We start from the raw sequence: 15,850 nt of genomic DNA on the forward strand, positions 1-15,850 counted from the left end.
ATATATATATATATATATATATATATTTATTTATTTATTTATTTTACATGCCATTGGCACACGAGGTGTGAAAGGTTCATAGCAATAAATTATAGGTCTATATTATATGTTCGGAAACACGTCAACCATAACAATAATGACGATCATGATTATAGTGGTGGTGGTGATGAAGATGATGATAGTGGTGTTGGTGATGAAGATAATGATGGTGATAGGCCTAATGGTCAGGGGCGGATCCAGTATTTAAAAGAGGGGGTTCAAAATATTTCCAAAAAACTCAAATTGAAAGGGGGGTACGTGGGTCCTCTCCCGGGAAAATTTTGATTCCCAGATGGCCGGAAATGAGCTTTCCCGATTTCTGAGGTGCCTTTTAAGGACCTTTAAGTTCTTCAAATTTCAAGATTTTCCCCCTCTTGAAAAAGGTCAGTTAAGTTTATCTCATTCTTAGACCTATACATAGAGAAAACAAATCAAAGACATGGGCAATATTATTATTATATTCCAACAATATTGAGTAGTTGGATACGCAGTCTTTTTTCGGATTGATGAGCCGATAGGCCTGTAGAAAGCACTTTCGTACATAAATTATAACGTCGAATCAAAAACAGTGTTTATATATTTTATTTAATTGAAGACTAGTTGGGCTTAACCTTGTTTGTCAGATCTGCCAACTTATGCCTAGGTAGGTAAGCATGCATTTTGTAAGCCAGTACCCAGTAGTATTTTGTCACGTTTCTTCACGGAGGGTGGGGGGGGGAGTCCGAACGCCCTGAACCCCCTTTATCCACAACTGATGGTGGTGATGATGGTGGTGATTGTGGTTATGAAGATGATTATGCAGTTCATGATGATGATAATGATGGTAGTGTTGGTAGTGATGATGAAGCAGAAGAAGATGCTAATGAAGATGACGATGACGATGGTAATGATAATATTGTTGAAGATGATGGTGGTGATGAAGATAATGATAATGATTTTCCAATAATTTATCAGAATTGTATCAATTTTCACGATCAGCACATAAAGCAACCGAATGTCATGTGGCCTCTTAGTTATTACGACAATAAATTTTATCCTATTTGATTTTAATTTTTAAAATGAATTACTGTAGCCCTATCGTGATACATGATACTGTGTTGTTAATTGGTAATTTTATAGCTAGGCTAATGAACTATATAAAAATAATACGCTTTCACGAATGCCTAATTCTGAAAAAAGTACATTACAGTCTCTGTAAATTTATTGAGATTTATATAAAACGTTCACGTAAGGAATATTAGTGATGCGTGTTTTTATGATAATTAATTGTTGATTCTGTGTCGCCAATAATAAATCTCAATTACTATATATCTTTATCATTCTTGATTTGCCTTTAATATTACGAGTGTTTTCGAAATGCATATGGGACGATGCAGTCTAGACATAAGTAAACTTGTTTACATTTAGCGGTTGTTCGCTCTAAAAATTATTCAGAAGATGTGTCTTATAAAGCGTTTCCCCCTATAGTGATTGACGGCTGGAACTGTCAAACCTGTGCGATATTGATTATGAAAAACTCCGTGCAAGTCTCAGCCCCTGTTTTTCAGTGGATCACATTAGGTTATAGGCCTACATCTTTTTTTAAGCATGAACATTGTTATGCTCACTATCACGTTTCTGTCTTACGAATACCGAATTCCAAAGGCGTGTATTATTTTATTAAAGTTTAATGCTAAGTTGTTAAAGAAAATCTTGTTTGTGATCTCGTAAGATATTAACCTGTATTGATGACACCCAAATCGACATGTGTCGTCGGTCCGTCTCTGGTATTTTGATCGAGACCAAATGCTCTGGATCATTTGCAGATCAGCCCACAGTGCACTCTTCATGTTCACGGAGTGTTTAGCCAACATTTCCCTATGTTTGGATACAATCGGTGCAACTCGGAGTTAAATTCTCATCTAGCCTGTCTTGATAGCTTGTGCATACTTAGGTTTATCCCACGGTTACCAGTACCCTGGACCGTGGTGCTAACATATTATTCAACGAGTTACGAAACTATTGCTCTCCGTTGAACTTCAGCTCAAAAATTTGATGTTGACAGACCTCCGTGGTCTTACTGTATGAGTACCTTACTCGACCTATAGTCACAATCGCTATAATTGTTTATATAGGCCTATGAGATTTACGTATTTTGAACACTATAGGCATTATTTGATTTTACACATTTTGTGCCTTTTCACAATGACATAAATGAAAAAGTATTTACGAGGTACCAGCAATGAGTCCAAAGACCTTGCCAATTGCGTGACGTTTTTGTATTGACATTTTAATCACATGTTGCTGTTATTTCATTGTGAAAACTTCCAAAAAATTATGATCACGACCCACCCAGAAAAATCCCGGATACACCCTTGAAATGGTGGTATAGAATAAAAGCAACGCTCCAACATGAGACAAGTCTCAATGCAAGCCTGAAACACAAGTTCCAAAATAATAAAACATGTACATAAGGCCTCATATCTATGTGGAAAATGATACAGTACAAATGATCACGTATACAGAAGAACACATCAAGGACTGAGGGGTTCCTGTAGCGAAGTTGCGTGTCTTTTTATGTTCTTTGGGAGTGAACAGCCTGGGTCCGACCCGGAAAGAACACGGATGCAGCTGTGTGGAATATACAATATCCTCGGGCTTTGCTCTTTTGACACAGCGATGATCGCAATTTTCAAACACAAAAGTCTCGGGGAAGTGTCGTGAAAACGGGATATTTAGATGTCAATGCACTTAGGGCATCGACCAAATAGGCCTATTAGACGTATATTTAAATATAGCTTGAGATATATCATTTTTAGACAGTCAGGTCAAGCACACTTGATCAGATATTTAGAGCTATTTTTCTGTGTTCAACCACGAAGACGAAGGTATGAAACAAAAATACTTTTTATGTTTGTGGTTTAACATAGTTTTATAAAGCTGAATGTACCAGTGTTTGATCGACGGTAAAGAGTACAAACCTAATGACATACTGTATTATTAAAAGCTCAATTGGCCTACAAAATGTAGGCACAAGAAGGTACTAAATACATCATCGTTATTTATTTATTTATTAATAGGCCTACTTTGAATTTATTTATTTATTTAGAAAATAGTAAACACATATAAAGCTATATACGTGTACAAAAAAATATTTTGACATATAAAAATGTATAATTTCACAATATTATTTTTAAAAGACGAAATATACACAACGGTAATAAATCATTGACCCTAAATGGGGATTTAACTTTCGTAGATAACATCACAAAACACAAGATCACGCGATGTTTTATATCCCATGAGTATTGCAGACTGGACATGATAATAGATCCCCGGTGCTTCATGTTTATCATTAATGATTTAGATAATTGCAATTGGTTTGAAATTATCACAATTTAACGCTACGGTAAACATGGTTGTAGTATTATACCCGGAACATGCGTACACCATACGACCATAATTATTAATTTACCTGAATAAATAAACTGCACTGTTAACTAAAGATACAGCATTCTCCATTGAGCTGATAATTGGAGTTAAGCCATAACTCTAAAGAGATTATCATAACCAGGGATGCCGACTAATTTACTATATATACAAATAAATCTCACTGAGGCAGATTACAACCTGTTTGACTTTGATTTTATCTTGTCACCATGCCTATATTTTTTATACTGTGCGTATAGATTTGATATACTGTAGACCTATATAGTAGTAGTAGTAGTAGTAGTAGTAGTAGTAGTAGTAGTAGTAGTAGTAGTAGTAGTAGTAGTAGTAGTAGTAGTAGTAGTAGTAGTAGTAGTAGTAGTAGTATGTTTGGTTGTTTCAGTAGTAGTAGTAGTAGTAGTAGTAGTAGTAGTAGTAGCAGCAGCAGCAGCAGCAGCAGCAGCAGCAGCAGCAGCAGCAGTAGCAGCAGCAGCAGTAGTAGCAGTAGTATTAGTAGTAGTAGTAGTAGTAGTAGTAGTAGTAGTAGTAGTAGTAGTAATAGTATGAGATGAGTCTGTCCTATACTATTGTAATTAATAATTGATACTCATATCAACTACGAATAGGTGATTGTTTAAAGAATATGATATATTATCATTGTATTTCTAAAACAAATTTCTTACAAAATTCCGTATGACTTACCTGAGCTTGAACGGCTCTTTGTACGTGGTCTTGTGGAAGTAGTCAAACTAGCCCTGTTTGAGAATACGCTAGGATGAAATCCTAGGGTAGTTCCACTACAGGCGAAGTCCGTGGTAGGGACGTACGTAGGGCACGAGGGGTAAGATGCCAAAGGATGAGCCTGGCTGTAGGGACTTTCCGCGCCTGATATGGACATATTCATCGCAGAGTTTCCAGTGATCGACTTTGAGCACACCAACTTCTCGTCAGACGATGAATTATAATCAGAAGTTGGGGTCGTCACTGCCGTTGTGCCGACAAGGGGGTCGGGGGTATTTTCTTTTGGTGGTGTTGGTGGAAAGTTGAATGGATGATGACCGCTTGAGTGGTTGCTAGACGAAATGGTAGATGGCTGGTAGGAGCATGCAGGTCTTGGGTGATGTGCTGGTTTACTGAATGGACTTGAACACCATGCACTGTGAGCCGAGCTCTGTACTGAGTGCAGTGACTTGCTGCTTTCTAACCACTGAATTGGTGCAGCGTGAAAATGTGGAGGCCTGCAGACTTGGCTTCCTGAAACACGCACTGAAAACAAGAAATCATACAAGTGAACACACGGTTAGCATACAGGCTAGATCTAATAAATCAGCGGACGTGTGGGCGCACTGAGGCCAAGCTTCTACTAAATAAGCCACTTAAGATTGTCTGTGCTATTTATACGGCCGCTGTAGAACACAGGAAGGGGACTTCCAAACTTCCTATAAGTTCACGTCGCAGAGCTTGACAGCTAAAGCAACTAGCTCGCGCAATAATGAACGTCCGATTTCGATACTTTTGATGTGGAAAACGAACAAAAAGGACAAGGGAATCAAATTATCTTTAAGGAAACATGCTGGCTATCGTAAAATACAGACTCGAGAATTTTTAAATACATAGCAAAAATGATAGGCTTAGATGAAGAAACTAATAAATAGGCCTATATTATTTTTATACAAAATACAAAATAGCCTACTGTAATAACTTTTATTATATGTTATAACTAGGCACCTCTAATGAAAAAATTGCCTGAACAAATACCTATATGAATACATAAAATATTTTAGTGGTAGAATAAAATGAAACATCGAATATTTAGGCATAGGCCTATTTGAATTTTAATGTAGTAAACAATATCTCCTAATTACTAGGCATATAAGTAAACGTAGTCAAATAAATCAGGAACGAAAGTTACAAGTCTTCTACTGGTGTTTGATGATTACAGAATCCTGTACTGCTGGTAATTTTTATATACCATAGCCTAGAACTGACATTTATAACTCAGTTTTAGCTATAAGGGCCCCTCCTACTTTAATTCACTAACCGAAAACAGTACTACATTTTAATTTTTTTAAATAAACTAAAACAATCACTGAAACTTGGTGTGTGATTTGTTTCAGTGTAGGCAAATTAAACAGATTTTAATACGCATTTTTAAATTTTAAGATAATTTTATTATGAAATTGGAGCTTTACTATTGAAAGACGTAATTTAAGCACAGTACCGGTAACTGTCATTTTATGGTAGTTACACATATATACACATACTAGGTTTTTAATCATATCTTAATACTAAAGTGCATTTGTCAAAAACATTAATTAGGCCTATGGGATACTTTTTACCAGCTGAAGACCACATCTTATAAAGCGTATTGTTTACCTAACATTATGCTAAAACAGGTGTTACTGTATGTCTAGCCTGTTCAAACCTACATAAATTTTGTTGTAATACGTCTAGGCTCCTTGTTATTCTAACGGATACTCTAAAATTGATAGTAATAATATATGTTTTCCTCTAAAGTGAATTATCTGTTTAACAACAACAAAAAAAATCCGTAAATACAACCTCTTCAATTTCCAACTGTACCGTAATGTCTTTGTTATTTTGACAGGCATTGTTCTCCTATACTTTATGGTTTCTCTTACTTATTTACTTTGGTTTAATTTTATAATTGTTATTTATATCATCAATCATTTGAATAGAATGCTTAATTAAAGCCTACTGCTTTATTATTATAGTATCAATATTTTGTTGTATCATGATTTCGGCATTGCGTGATTTAGCCTAACATAAATACATACCGTAACTCATTTATTATCCGTAGTTTTTAAAAGTGCTTAATGTCAAACAATTGCAGCACCTGCTCATAATTCATAATGTTTCCATATTCTAAAGTGCCCCATACACACATTTGCTTCCATCTTTCCTATACATATATAGGCCTATTTACGGCTATATAGCATAGGCCTACGATTTACGCCACAATGCCACAGTCTATGTACCGGTACTATTGCTGTCTCTTATACACATCACGATACATGTAGGAATAAATTGAAAACCTGTGTCGATTAGTTTGGGTAGCCTTGTATTTCTCAATATGTAACATACAGTACTAACACACTAAAAACACGAACTTTTGAGCACGCATAACTTTTTCAGGCGACGGTCATAATTCGACAGTCTGACTGAAGTAGTTCACTGTGATTTTCACAATGCAGTCTACCTCAATTTTATTGCTGAAGGCCTATGCCTATAGTTAGACTAACACAGCTATCCAAACTAGAAGGTAGACCTACTTAGAGAGAAAGATGTCCCGCCTGTAGGTTGGTCGACTGGCAATGGCATGCTAACGAATAATGTTAGTAGTAATGGTAATAATAGTAATTATCATTATTATCATAATAATAATAATAATAATAATAATAATAATAATAATAATAATACAAAAATAATAATAATAATAATAATAATAATAAGAAGAAGAAGAAGAAGAATGATAAACATGTCGGTATAGTGCTCAGGGCGCTCTCCATATCATTACCCTAGTCATTGAAACGATGTCTATATGGAGTGAGTACGGTACTACATTGTTTGGTTTATGACATAAATCATCGCTCGAACATTTCTAAGTATTCACTTATACTACAGGGGCACGAGCAAGGGTTGCGAATTCCTCCTCCTCCCGTCATTAATGTTAAGTGCCAACCGCTTCCACTAAATATTATTAGGCATGTAAAACATGGTTTTCTACCAAAGGTACTGAGGTAATTTTAGCAAGTTTTTGATGACCTGTTGAATTATAACAACGAGTAGCATACGTTAATTATGCAGTTGCATTACAACTTTTAGTGGCGTTAAGACGAACCATATGCATATTCTGTTCATAACCTTTCGAATAATTTCGTGAATAATCTTATGAATACTGAACAATCTAAATGTAACCATTTAATCAAATACCGATAAATAGGAATTCATAAGATAATGAAATTCAAATTCTGATCGTAGCATTGTTTTAACTAGTAAAGCAACTGTTTATTTACTACATGTATACTTTCAGCCACATTTAGCATAAACTTACTTTTTTTTTTCATTTTAAAAATTGAAACATTAGCACGCAATGCAAATGGTAAGAAATTATTAATTTTTAGTAGATTTTAATAATAGCCAGGATTTATCACAGCGCCCCCGCGCGGTCATTATACCTTAGCCATCTCTAAAGAAACATCATCTCAGTTTCCGACCGAAGTTAATAGAAGATTAGTAATAAATAGTTTAGTATGCGATGATATCAAAATGAAAAGCAACGCAACATACACCAAAGGAAATATTTTTTTATCACAATTGCACCCGTTCTATAAGGAAAGGTTCGTTTGAATTGATTTTATCATGTTAATTATTTTGCTAAAATGAATTGTGCTGAATGGAGAGCTTTCAAAAGGGGCATAGAAATTAACTGTACATAATTTGATATCAAAGTTTTCTGAACTACCTGTCATGAAATACATATAACTAGTTATATTTATTTCCTTAGAACTGATATATTATATAAAACTAAAATAAATTAGCCTAATAAAATTAATATAGGCCTATTTTCAAATAACAAATTAATTATATTAATATCAGTAATTAAAATCTACTGAAAACTGTAACACTACATAATAATAATAATAATAATAATTCTTTGATATGCCCTACTTGTCTTTTAAAAATTTTATTATTTTTCCTCTTTTCCATTTTAAGGCAGAATCGGGAAGACTAATCGTTTGTCCAACTTTCTCGATAATAGCGTTTTTTATCCTCTTTATTCGTCGATATATGTGTACCGGTATAGCCCGACTAAGTATTATATCAATCAAAGTCTACCTTGACTGTGTTTCTACTGAATTTCCATAATAATTTATTCGCTACAGTACTCAATAATAATCTACCCAATAATCATTACAAACAACATTGTATTTGTTGGCTACTGTACAACAAACTTAAAGGAAGACGGCAGGTTCAATAACTAATGTCGGGAATTCTGGTAGCATGTCCAAGTTACCAAACCACTGACACCTTATCATAACATTATTGAGTTAGAAAGTTATGAATAAGAAATATTTTAATATTATTTGTGGCGACAGAACAGGAATTAACAGCATAATAGAGAGGGATGTTGTTTGGAATGTATGTTAGAGGACATGCGTACATAGGCCCCTATCTATTTTTTACACCAAAACTTTAAATACCTCTAATACGGAGAGAGAAATGAATTGACTATATAACATAAAAGCCGTCTGTAGACACTGACCTACAATGTTATGTTCACTTGGTTTTTCTTAATGTTTTATGTTCATTTGAAGCAGAAGAATTGACAAAGTTATCAGTAAAATAGTGACAGGCATACTACAACTAAATGACCGAGTATACACGTCATTGACAATAAATACAACATACGGTATAATCAGCAAGAACTTAATTTCTTAATTTCTAAGTCCCAAGCACACTCAAGAATATTTGCTAATAAACTTTTATTTTTTGAACTTTTTTCTGGGCACGGCATGAATAATGGCATAACTATGTAAAATTCAGCACCGAGTTACATACAACAAAACGTTTTATCCTAAATATACCCTTAAGCTAAAATCAATAGGAAGGTAATAAAAGGCTTAAATTAAAAATAAAATTAAAGATAGCTATGTGCCTAAATTCAATAATTAGGCTATCCACTGGTAGGCCTATATACCGCCGTAACTTACTTGACGATGATCTATAGCTGTGCATTGCCCTGGCTGCAGAGTTGGTATAGTAGCCTGCGTGGTTCATATGGTTTCCTGATCCATCAAACGTCGGAAAGAAGACGTCTACTTCTTCGGTCTGCAAAATTTGCGATGAAGGCTCTACGAAATTTAAGCCCGAAGGTACATGCATTCTATCGACTGAAGGCCCACTGGGTGCGTGGGGCGCGTGCGTGTCGTGAGGTTGTCCGTTCACCAGCATCCAACGGGTGGGCTCCGACATTGAAGGAGAATGTGACATATCCATAATTCTTAGTAATATAGTCACCTTCGCCTGACAGAGATAGTGGTTACTAACACGTCAGGTGTGTGTACGTCTTTTCACGTGGGTCTGGGGGTATCCACGCGTTTATTAATTGAGTAGAGTTAAATTGATCTTCCGATCACAGGCTCAATTTGAGGCTTGTCTCTTCAAATAAAAAGTGCAACTGCAAAAAAGAAAAAAATATTATTTAGGATGTATTTTTGTAAATGTAATATTCACTATTTATGTTTGCTTCCTACCATTGATAACTAATTGGTAAACTAATTCAGGAAAATTAGGGATTGCTTATCGGGTTAAATGAATTAAGGATCGGACAAGTTAGCCCCTTAACAATCCGAAGAAAGCTAGAGCATGGTGTGTCATCCGCGGTCACCCGGGAAACAAAACCTGACGTAATTACATTGTTTTGATTACGCCATCTAAAATGTACACTCAAAATCGTAAAAAAAATTATCTCTTATTGATATAATCCTAGTTTATCTACTACGGTGTCGAATATTATCATTGCCAATTCAACTCAGTATGTCATGACAATGAGTTTGTTATAGTAACGTAGTGTTCGAAATAGCCAATTGGGAGGTTTTTAATATTCCCTACCACCTAAAGGGGCGGAGCCATTGAATTCTAGCTCTATACAAAAAAAAATACAACCAAATCAATTAAACATTTTATTATCTTGATATTATTCTGCAGCTTAAAGATTTTGTTATCTGATAAATTTGTGATGCAGTCTCAAACCGTTTGCCCTTGAAATAATAGGCCCTAAGTGCAGCTTTTTTTCATGTGTTCTAAGATCATTTTCGTTGATAAATCGTTAAAAACTTGTAATTTGAAAATAACTACAGATCTGTAAACTTGAAGAAAGTAATTAAGATGTAAAGAGAAAGTTAATAAAATAGTTTCATTTTCAAGATTGACTTATCAATTTCATCAACTTGTGCATGTATTTCGATAGAAACTTGTAAGTGCAACCAGTCTGTTGCAACTTAATTCTATTGATTTTGTTAAAATAGCCATAAAACATAAATGGGAAATTCAATTCAAGACACATGAACAAAATTCAATTAAAAACTCCAACATTAGTTTCGACCTTGCTTTACAAAAGTATGGGTAGGGGTAACATATTAGTCCTTCAATAACAAACTTGGAGTAAAAAGTGACACCTTGAAAACAATTGCGAACTTAATGTGAATTGATTGAACAAACACAAGCATGACTTAAAAATAATAGGCCTAAGATATTCTATTCAACATGAACCACAGGTTCAATTTTTACCATGTTTTACAAACTTTTAAGTCAACTGTTACGCAGGTATACACAGAATGAATCTATCCGACGATCTGTCGAGAGATTTTATCATTGATCGTCTGAATATCGGATCACCATCAACAATATCATTTGCTTTGTATAATACTAAGCTGATAGCATCTGTATTCACGAATATCTAATGTTATAACACACTTTAGTGATACAAGTTATACAGGATTAAATTTGTTTAGAGTAAACAATTAGAATGATTTCACTATATAATGTAAAATTTACCCCAATCTAAAGTTCATAATCTACATGATTTTTTTAGGTTTTTTAATAATCAAAAGTAAGCACTGTATGCCTTTTAATAATCCAATAATATATTATTGTTATGATTAAACATACGGTACCGGTATGATTTGTCTATTTTTACCCTTATATATTTTTTTTTTGACTTTACTAATGTTTAATACTGTAATTTTTTCTTTCTCTCACCAATCAGTTGTTGTTTTAATTGGTTTTTTTTCACTTTAATTTTTGTTCTTTGTATAATTGTTACTTGATTGTATTGTATTATGGACGCTCCACCGTACAGGTGTGTGCCATTGTTCTGAATGTGTGTTCTAATAAATACTGAAATACTGCGATAGAATTTTATTATTCAATAATAATAATAATAAATAAATAAACTACCTCTTCTGTGTTAAGTCTATGTTTTGGGCAAATCAGTCAATCGAAATATTATTTATTAATTTAAGAAAGAATGCAATTCTATAGTCTATAGGCCTATATACATAAATCGTTAACTCAATTAGAGCTGCTAGGCCTCACATGTATATCCACTTGTTTCTTTGATTGGAGATTTTAGTAGGCCTGTACTATAACAGTAGGCTGTAGTTCATTCAGGACAGAACAACGAAAAACCATAGACCTATACCGTGCTTATTAATGAATGATAGTTATTAGGTCGCGCCTTCTAAGGCCACACGATAATATGCATTTATGTTTATATTCAATGGAATTATTAGCCCTTGCAATGAAATCACATGTCTTGTTCAATACTTGCAAAAATATCAAGGTGACCAAAAGTAGTAAGAATGTGTCTGGATAATACTAATTGTTGCCTTCTCCAGCACGATGCCTATGTATACATAACAAAGTTTAAATATCTTACCTACAAATACTGTACGTTACTTTCTGGGTCCTAATATATCTGCTTTATTGAGCACCATTTGTTCAAATTATTACTGCCTTGGAAATAACCGACTGAATTATCAATGAATATTTATATTACCTCCCTTATAATAGATGTCCGATTGCCCACTCAACGTCAAACGATACGACGACTTACGTGACAATTTTGCTTTAAGTTTCTACTTCTATTAATGTATATCTGAATTGAGCTGTGATTTGATTGTCCCTTGGTTACAACATTTCGTCATTGATATTGATTGGTCGAAAAATGTAAACTCATAATACTGCTCATTGTTTATCATTTATCACTTATTTATCATGTATCTGAAGAAAAGTCACTGATCAATTCTTATCTGTGATACGATACGATACGATTTATTGGGTTCACTTTTAGATCAGTGGCACCCATCACTTAGACGGTGCACCCATTAACAATATAAAATATAAACAACGGAAAGCAAAAGACAGTTAAAAAAAACAAACGGATAAAAGCATAACAAAAACAAAACCAAGCATTTACAGTAAAGTTTTACCCTTATTTGTATATTTAAAAAATTCTTACTATAATTTAGTAAGTAAACTGAATGAAACACACTGAACTGCACAAAAACCTGTACTTAGTAGTCGTGTGAAATTACCGGAACGTCGATTATTTATTTATTTATTTTATTTATTTATTTATTTATTTTCTTTTTCTACGGACCAGGGCAGAATCAAAGTCAAATTCAGTATAATATTACAGGTTCTTGTATCCATTCACTATTAAAACTGTTTTATTTACCATCGTCACAATTATTATCGTCTAGAGGAACAATTTGTATTTTATATTGAGTGATTGTAGAAACAGAAAACTATTGTTTTCATTATGCTTGTTCACTATAATTAGATCATCACTGATTGCAAAATAGAACAGCATATCCATGAATTTATTTTGTAAATAATTGTATACTAATTACACCTAGGCCCTATTGAACGCTATGCAATAAAAGAAGATTTCTGAAGATACAACAACGATTTCATTTTCTGTACAATGACTGACTCTCTGAGACAATACAACTATATATTGTACTGTTATTAATTATTAAGTTCTTTTGTTACCTGTATGATTTTCACAAATATCGGAATTATAATATTTAAAAGCAAAGACCTAATTACGTGGTTGATCAGTTGATAAGCATCAAAATCTTTACCCCAAAAATACCCTACCAGAAATATTTAAAATGTAATGTTAATTATTATAAGGCCCATATATAACCAATGCATGGGTTGTAAATACCTTAAGTTCCACTTGTTTCTTAATGGAAACAAAAAAAAAATATTAAAATATAAATATAAATAAAGGTAACCTGAACTGAAATTCTAACCTGAGTCTCTTGTTTTGTGCAGACGTCAAAGTTTACTGAACTGCTACTGCCTTGTGGTGAATTCGAATCCGATTGGAGGCAAGTTTTTTTTTCGTTCAATTTGAATACGGTGATGAGGGCGTATCACATTGATCTCTGATTTACATGGGTGCGTCTAATACGGTTCCGTATTTAAAGTTATGTAGGCTATTTATAAAGTAGATATTCTTATTTGATCTCTAACTTCCAAAAAGGCATACGCCAGACAGACTTTAATAGCCACTGTAAATTGATGATGATGAAAATAATAATTATTATTATTATTACAATAATAATAATAATAATAATAATAATAATAATAATAATAATAATCGGCCCAAAGTAATAATAGATGAGGTTAACGTTGAAGGCAATGATGATGATAATGATAATAATAATAATAATAATAATAATAATATTAATAATAATAACATTAATATTAATAATATGCTAATAATTATAATAATTATTATTATCATAATCATAATGATGATAATGATAATGTGGTCTTTACTTTTGACAAGGCGTCTTTCATTGATAGGCTCGTTAGTTATGATTCAACTATAATTTCATTTTTCAGACGTTAATAGCCACTGTAAATTGATGATGATGAAAATAATAATAATTATTATTATTACAATAATAATAATAATAATAATAATAATAATAATAATAATAATCGGCCCAAAGTAATAATAGATGAGGTTAACGTTGAAGGCAATGATGATGATAATGATAATAATAATAATAATAACATTAATATTAATAATATGCTAATAATTATAATAATTATTATTATCATAATCATAATGATGATAATGATAATGTGGTCTTTACTTTTGACAAGGCGTCTTTCATTGATTAGTTATGATTCAACTACAATTTCATTTTTCATTTTCTTACAATAATTATTACAATAATAATAATAATAATAATAATAATAATAATAATCGGCCCAAAGTAATAATAGATGAGGTTAACGTTGAAGGCAATGATGATGATGATAATAATAATAATAATAATAATAATAATAATAATAATAATAATAATAATAATAATAATAATAATAATAATAATACACTAAGGCACACATGCTCAACTTTTTAGAAAATAATCCACACCGTTTTATCGTTAGGCCCATTTACGAACATTTTAGACAGCGTCTTTTTGTGCAATTTATGTCTGGATGCTATATATTCGAATTCAATTTACTTGTTTCACTCACCTTTTCACAAATGGATCAGCACTTTATCTCTACACACGTTACCAACATTTAAAACATAAAATTTACAGCCTAAACATTTTTTTGGGTGTGTTAATCCACAGACAAAAATGACTGTATCTCCACTTTTGTTTATTTTTTACAATATAAATTTACTTAACTTCACAGAATATACTTAACATTCTCCCATCTACAGCCGAGCTCTTATAATAAAAAGAATCTGCTCCAAGAGTAACATGACAAACAAATCGGTTCAACCAACCAAATCATACAAAACCAAGACCCCATCAAGGTGTGTAATAAAAAAGATCCAACTAAAATCGACCTCAGCTAATATAACACAATCTAAAGTAGACCACTAAATGCGTTCCTTGTCAACCTAACCGGCTATAACACTGATATCAACGACCCTCACTCTTGAAGGTGGCCACTAATCTCAAATCTATGCAATAAACCCTCCATCCAACTGAAAATGACTCGTCACTCACATAATAGAATTTAAACTGGTCTTTACCAGGTTTAGGAACTGAAGTTGTTTTTAATCGCGAGAGAACATCAATGGTAAGAAATTGAGAGAAGGTGATAGGCCATAAATAAATCAACAAACTGATTAAAGTTTGATGCCTAGACTGAAAATGGAAATGAATAACCAACATCATGATTTTACTGTAGGCCTATATAGAGGTCTAAATGAACTTGAATTTATAATAGGCCTACAACTAGATCTGTACAAATTATAATAGGCTTATCCAATTAAGAAACGAATCGAGGAAGTAACTACTGTAGAGTACGGTATGCCACATGTTCACCCCGCGATATTGTACAACGTTTTTGAGGATGTATGTTGCTATAAAATTCGGTCCTAATGTATGTTGCTATAAAAGTCGGTCCTAATTTTAAGATAGATAGGCCTATTCTGTTTCATTTCTTTGTCATGCGGAGTTTTGGTTGAAATCATTTTATGTCTCTAAAATCATTGATGGTGAGGTTGTATATTCATTCATTTATTGTATATGCTTGGGTGTTTGTTTTTTTTTTTTTTTTTTTTTTTTTTAGAATCATCTTAGCAGTAGAATTAAATTGTGATAATTTTCACATAGGCATATCAATTATAATGTTGTGTTAACTATTGAAAATTCACTTATAGCTATGGACCTGGATACATACTTTGGGTAAGTTGCAATTGAGGGCTAGAGCGACCTGATTATGATCCATGTCCCAGGTGGAGTAAATGATCTGTCAGATTTGATGATATGATATAATTAACAACTAGAGCTGTTACACTGTGCATTGTGTGTTCCTTTGTAAGACGTAA

General features: G+C 33.0%; 1 protein-coding gene across 1 annotated transcript in view; it reads right to left on the reverse strand.

Annotated features, from left to right (window-relative positions):
* LOC117114424 (GATA-binding factor 2-like) overlaps window positions 1-15,850 on the reverse strand; it is a 27,312-nt gene that overhangs the window by 8,042 nt on the left and 3,420 nt on the right. Inside the window, exons 2-3 of the mRNA XM_033258086.1 lie at window positions 9,183-9,649; window positions 4,131-4,713 (exon numbers count right to left, since the gene is read on the reverse strand). Of these exons, the coding sequence (XP_033113977.1) occupies window positions 4,131-4,713; window positions 9,183-9,468 (869 nt within the window). The 5' untranslated portion in view covers window positions 9,469-9,649. The remainder of the gene's footprint in view (window positions 1-4,130; window positions 4,714-9,182; window positions 9,650-15,850) is intronic.

This window comes from Anneissia japonica, unplaced genomic scaffold (assembly GCF_011630105.1).
Source record: "Anneissia japonica isolate Jap-2015-1 unplaced genomic scaffold, ASM1163010v1 scaffold3845_len455572_cov173, whole genome shotgun sequence".
Taxonomy (NCBI): domain Eukaryota; kingdom Metazoa; phylum Echinodermata; class Crinoidea; order Comatulida; family Comatulidae; genus Anneissia; species Anneissia japonica.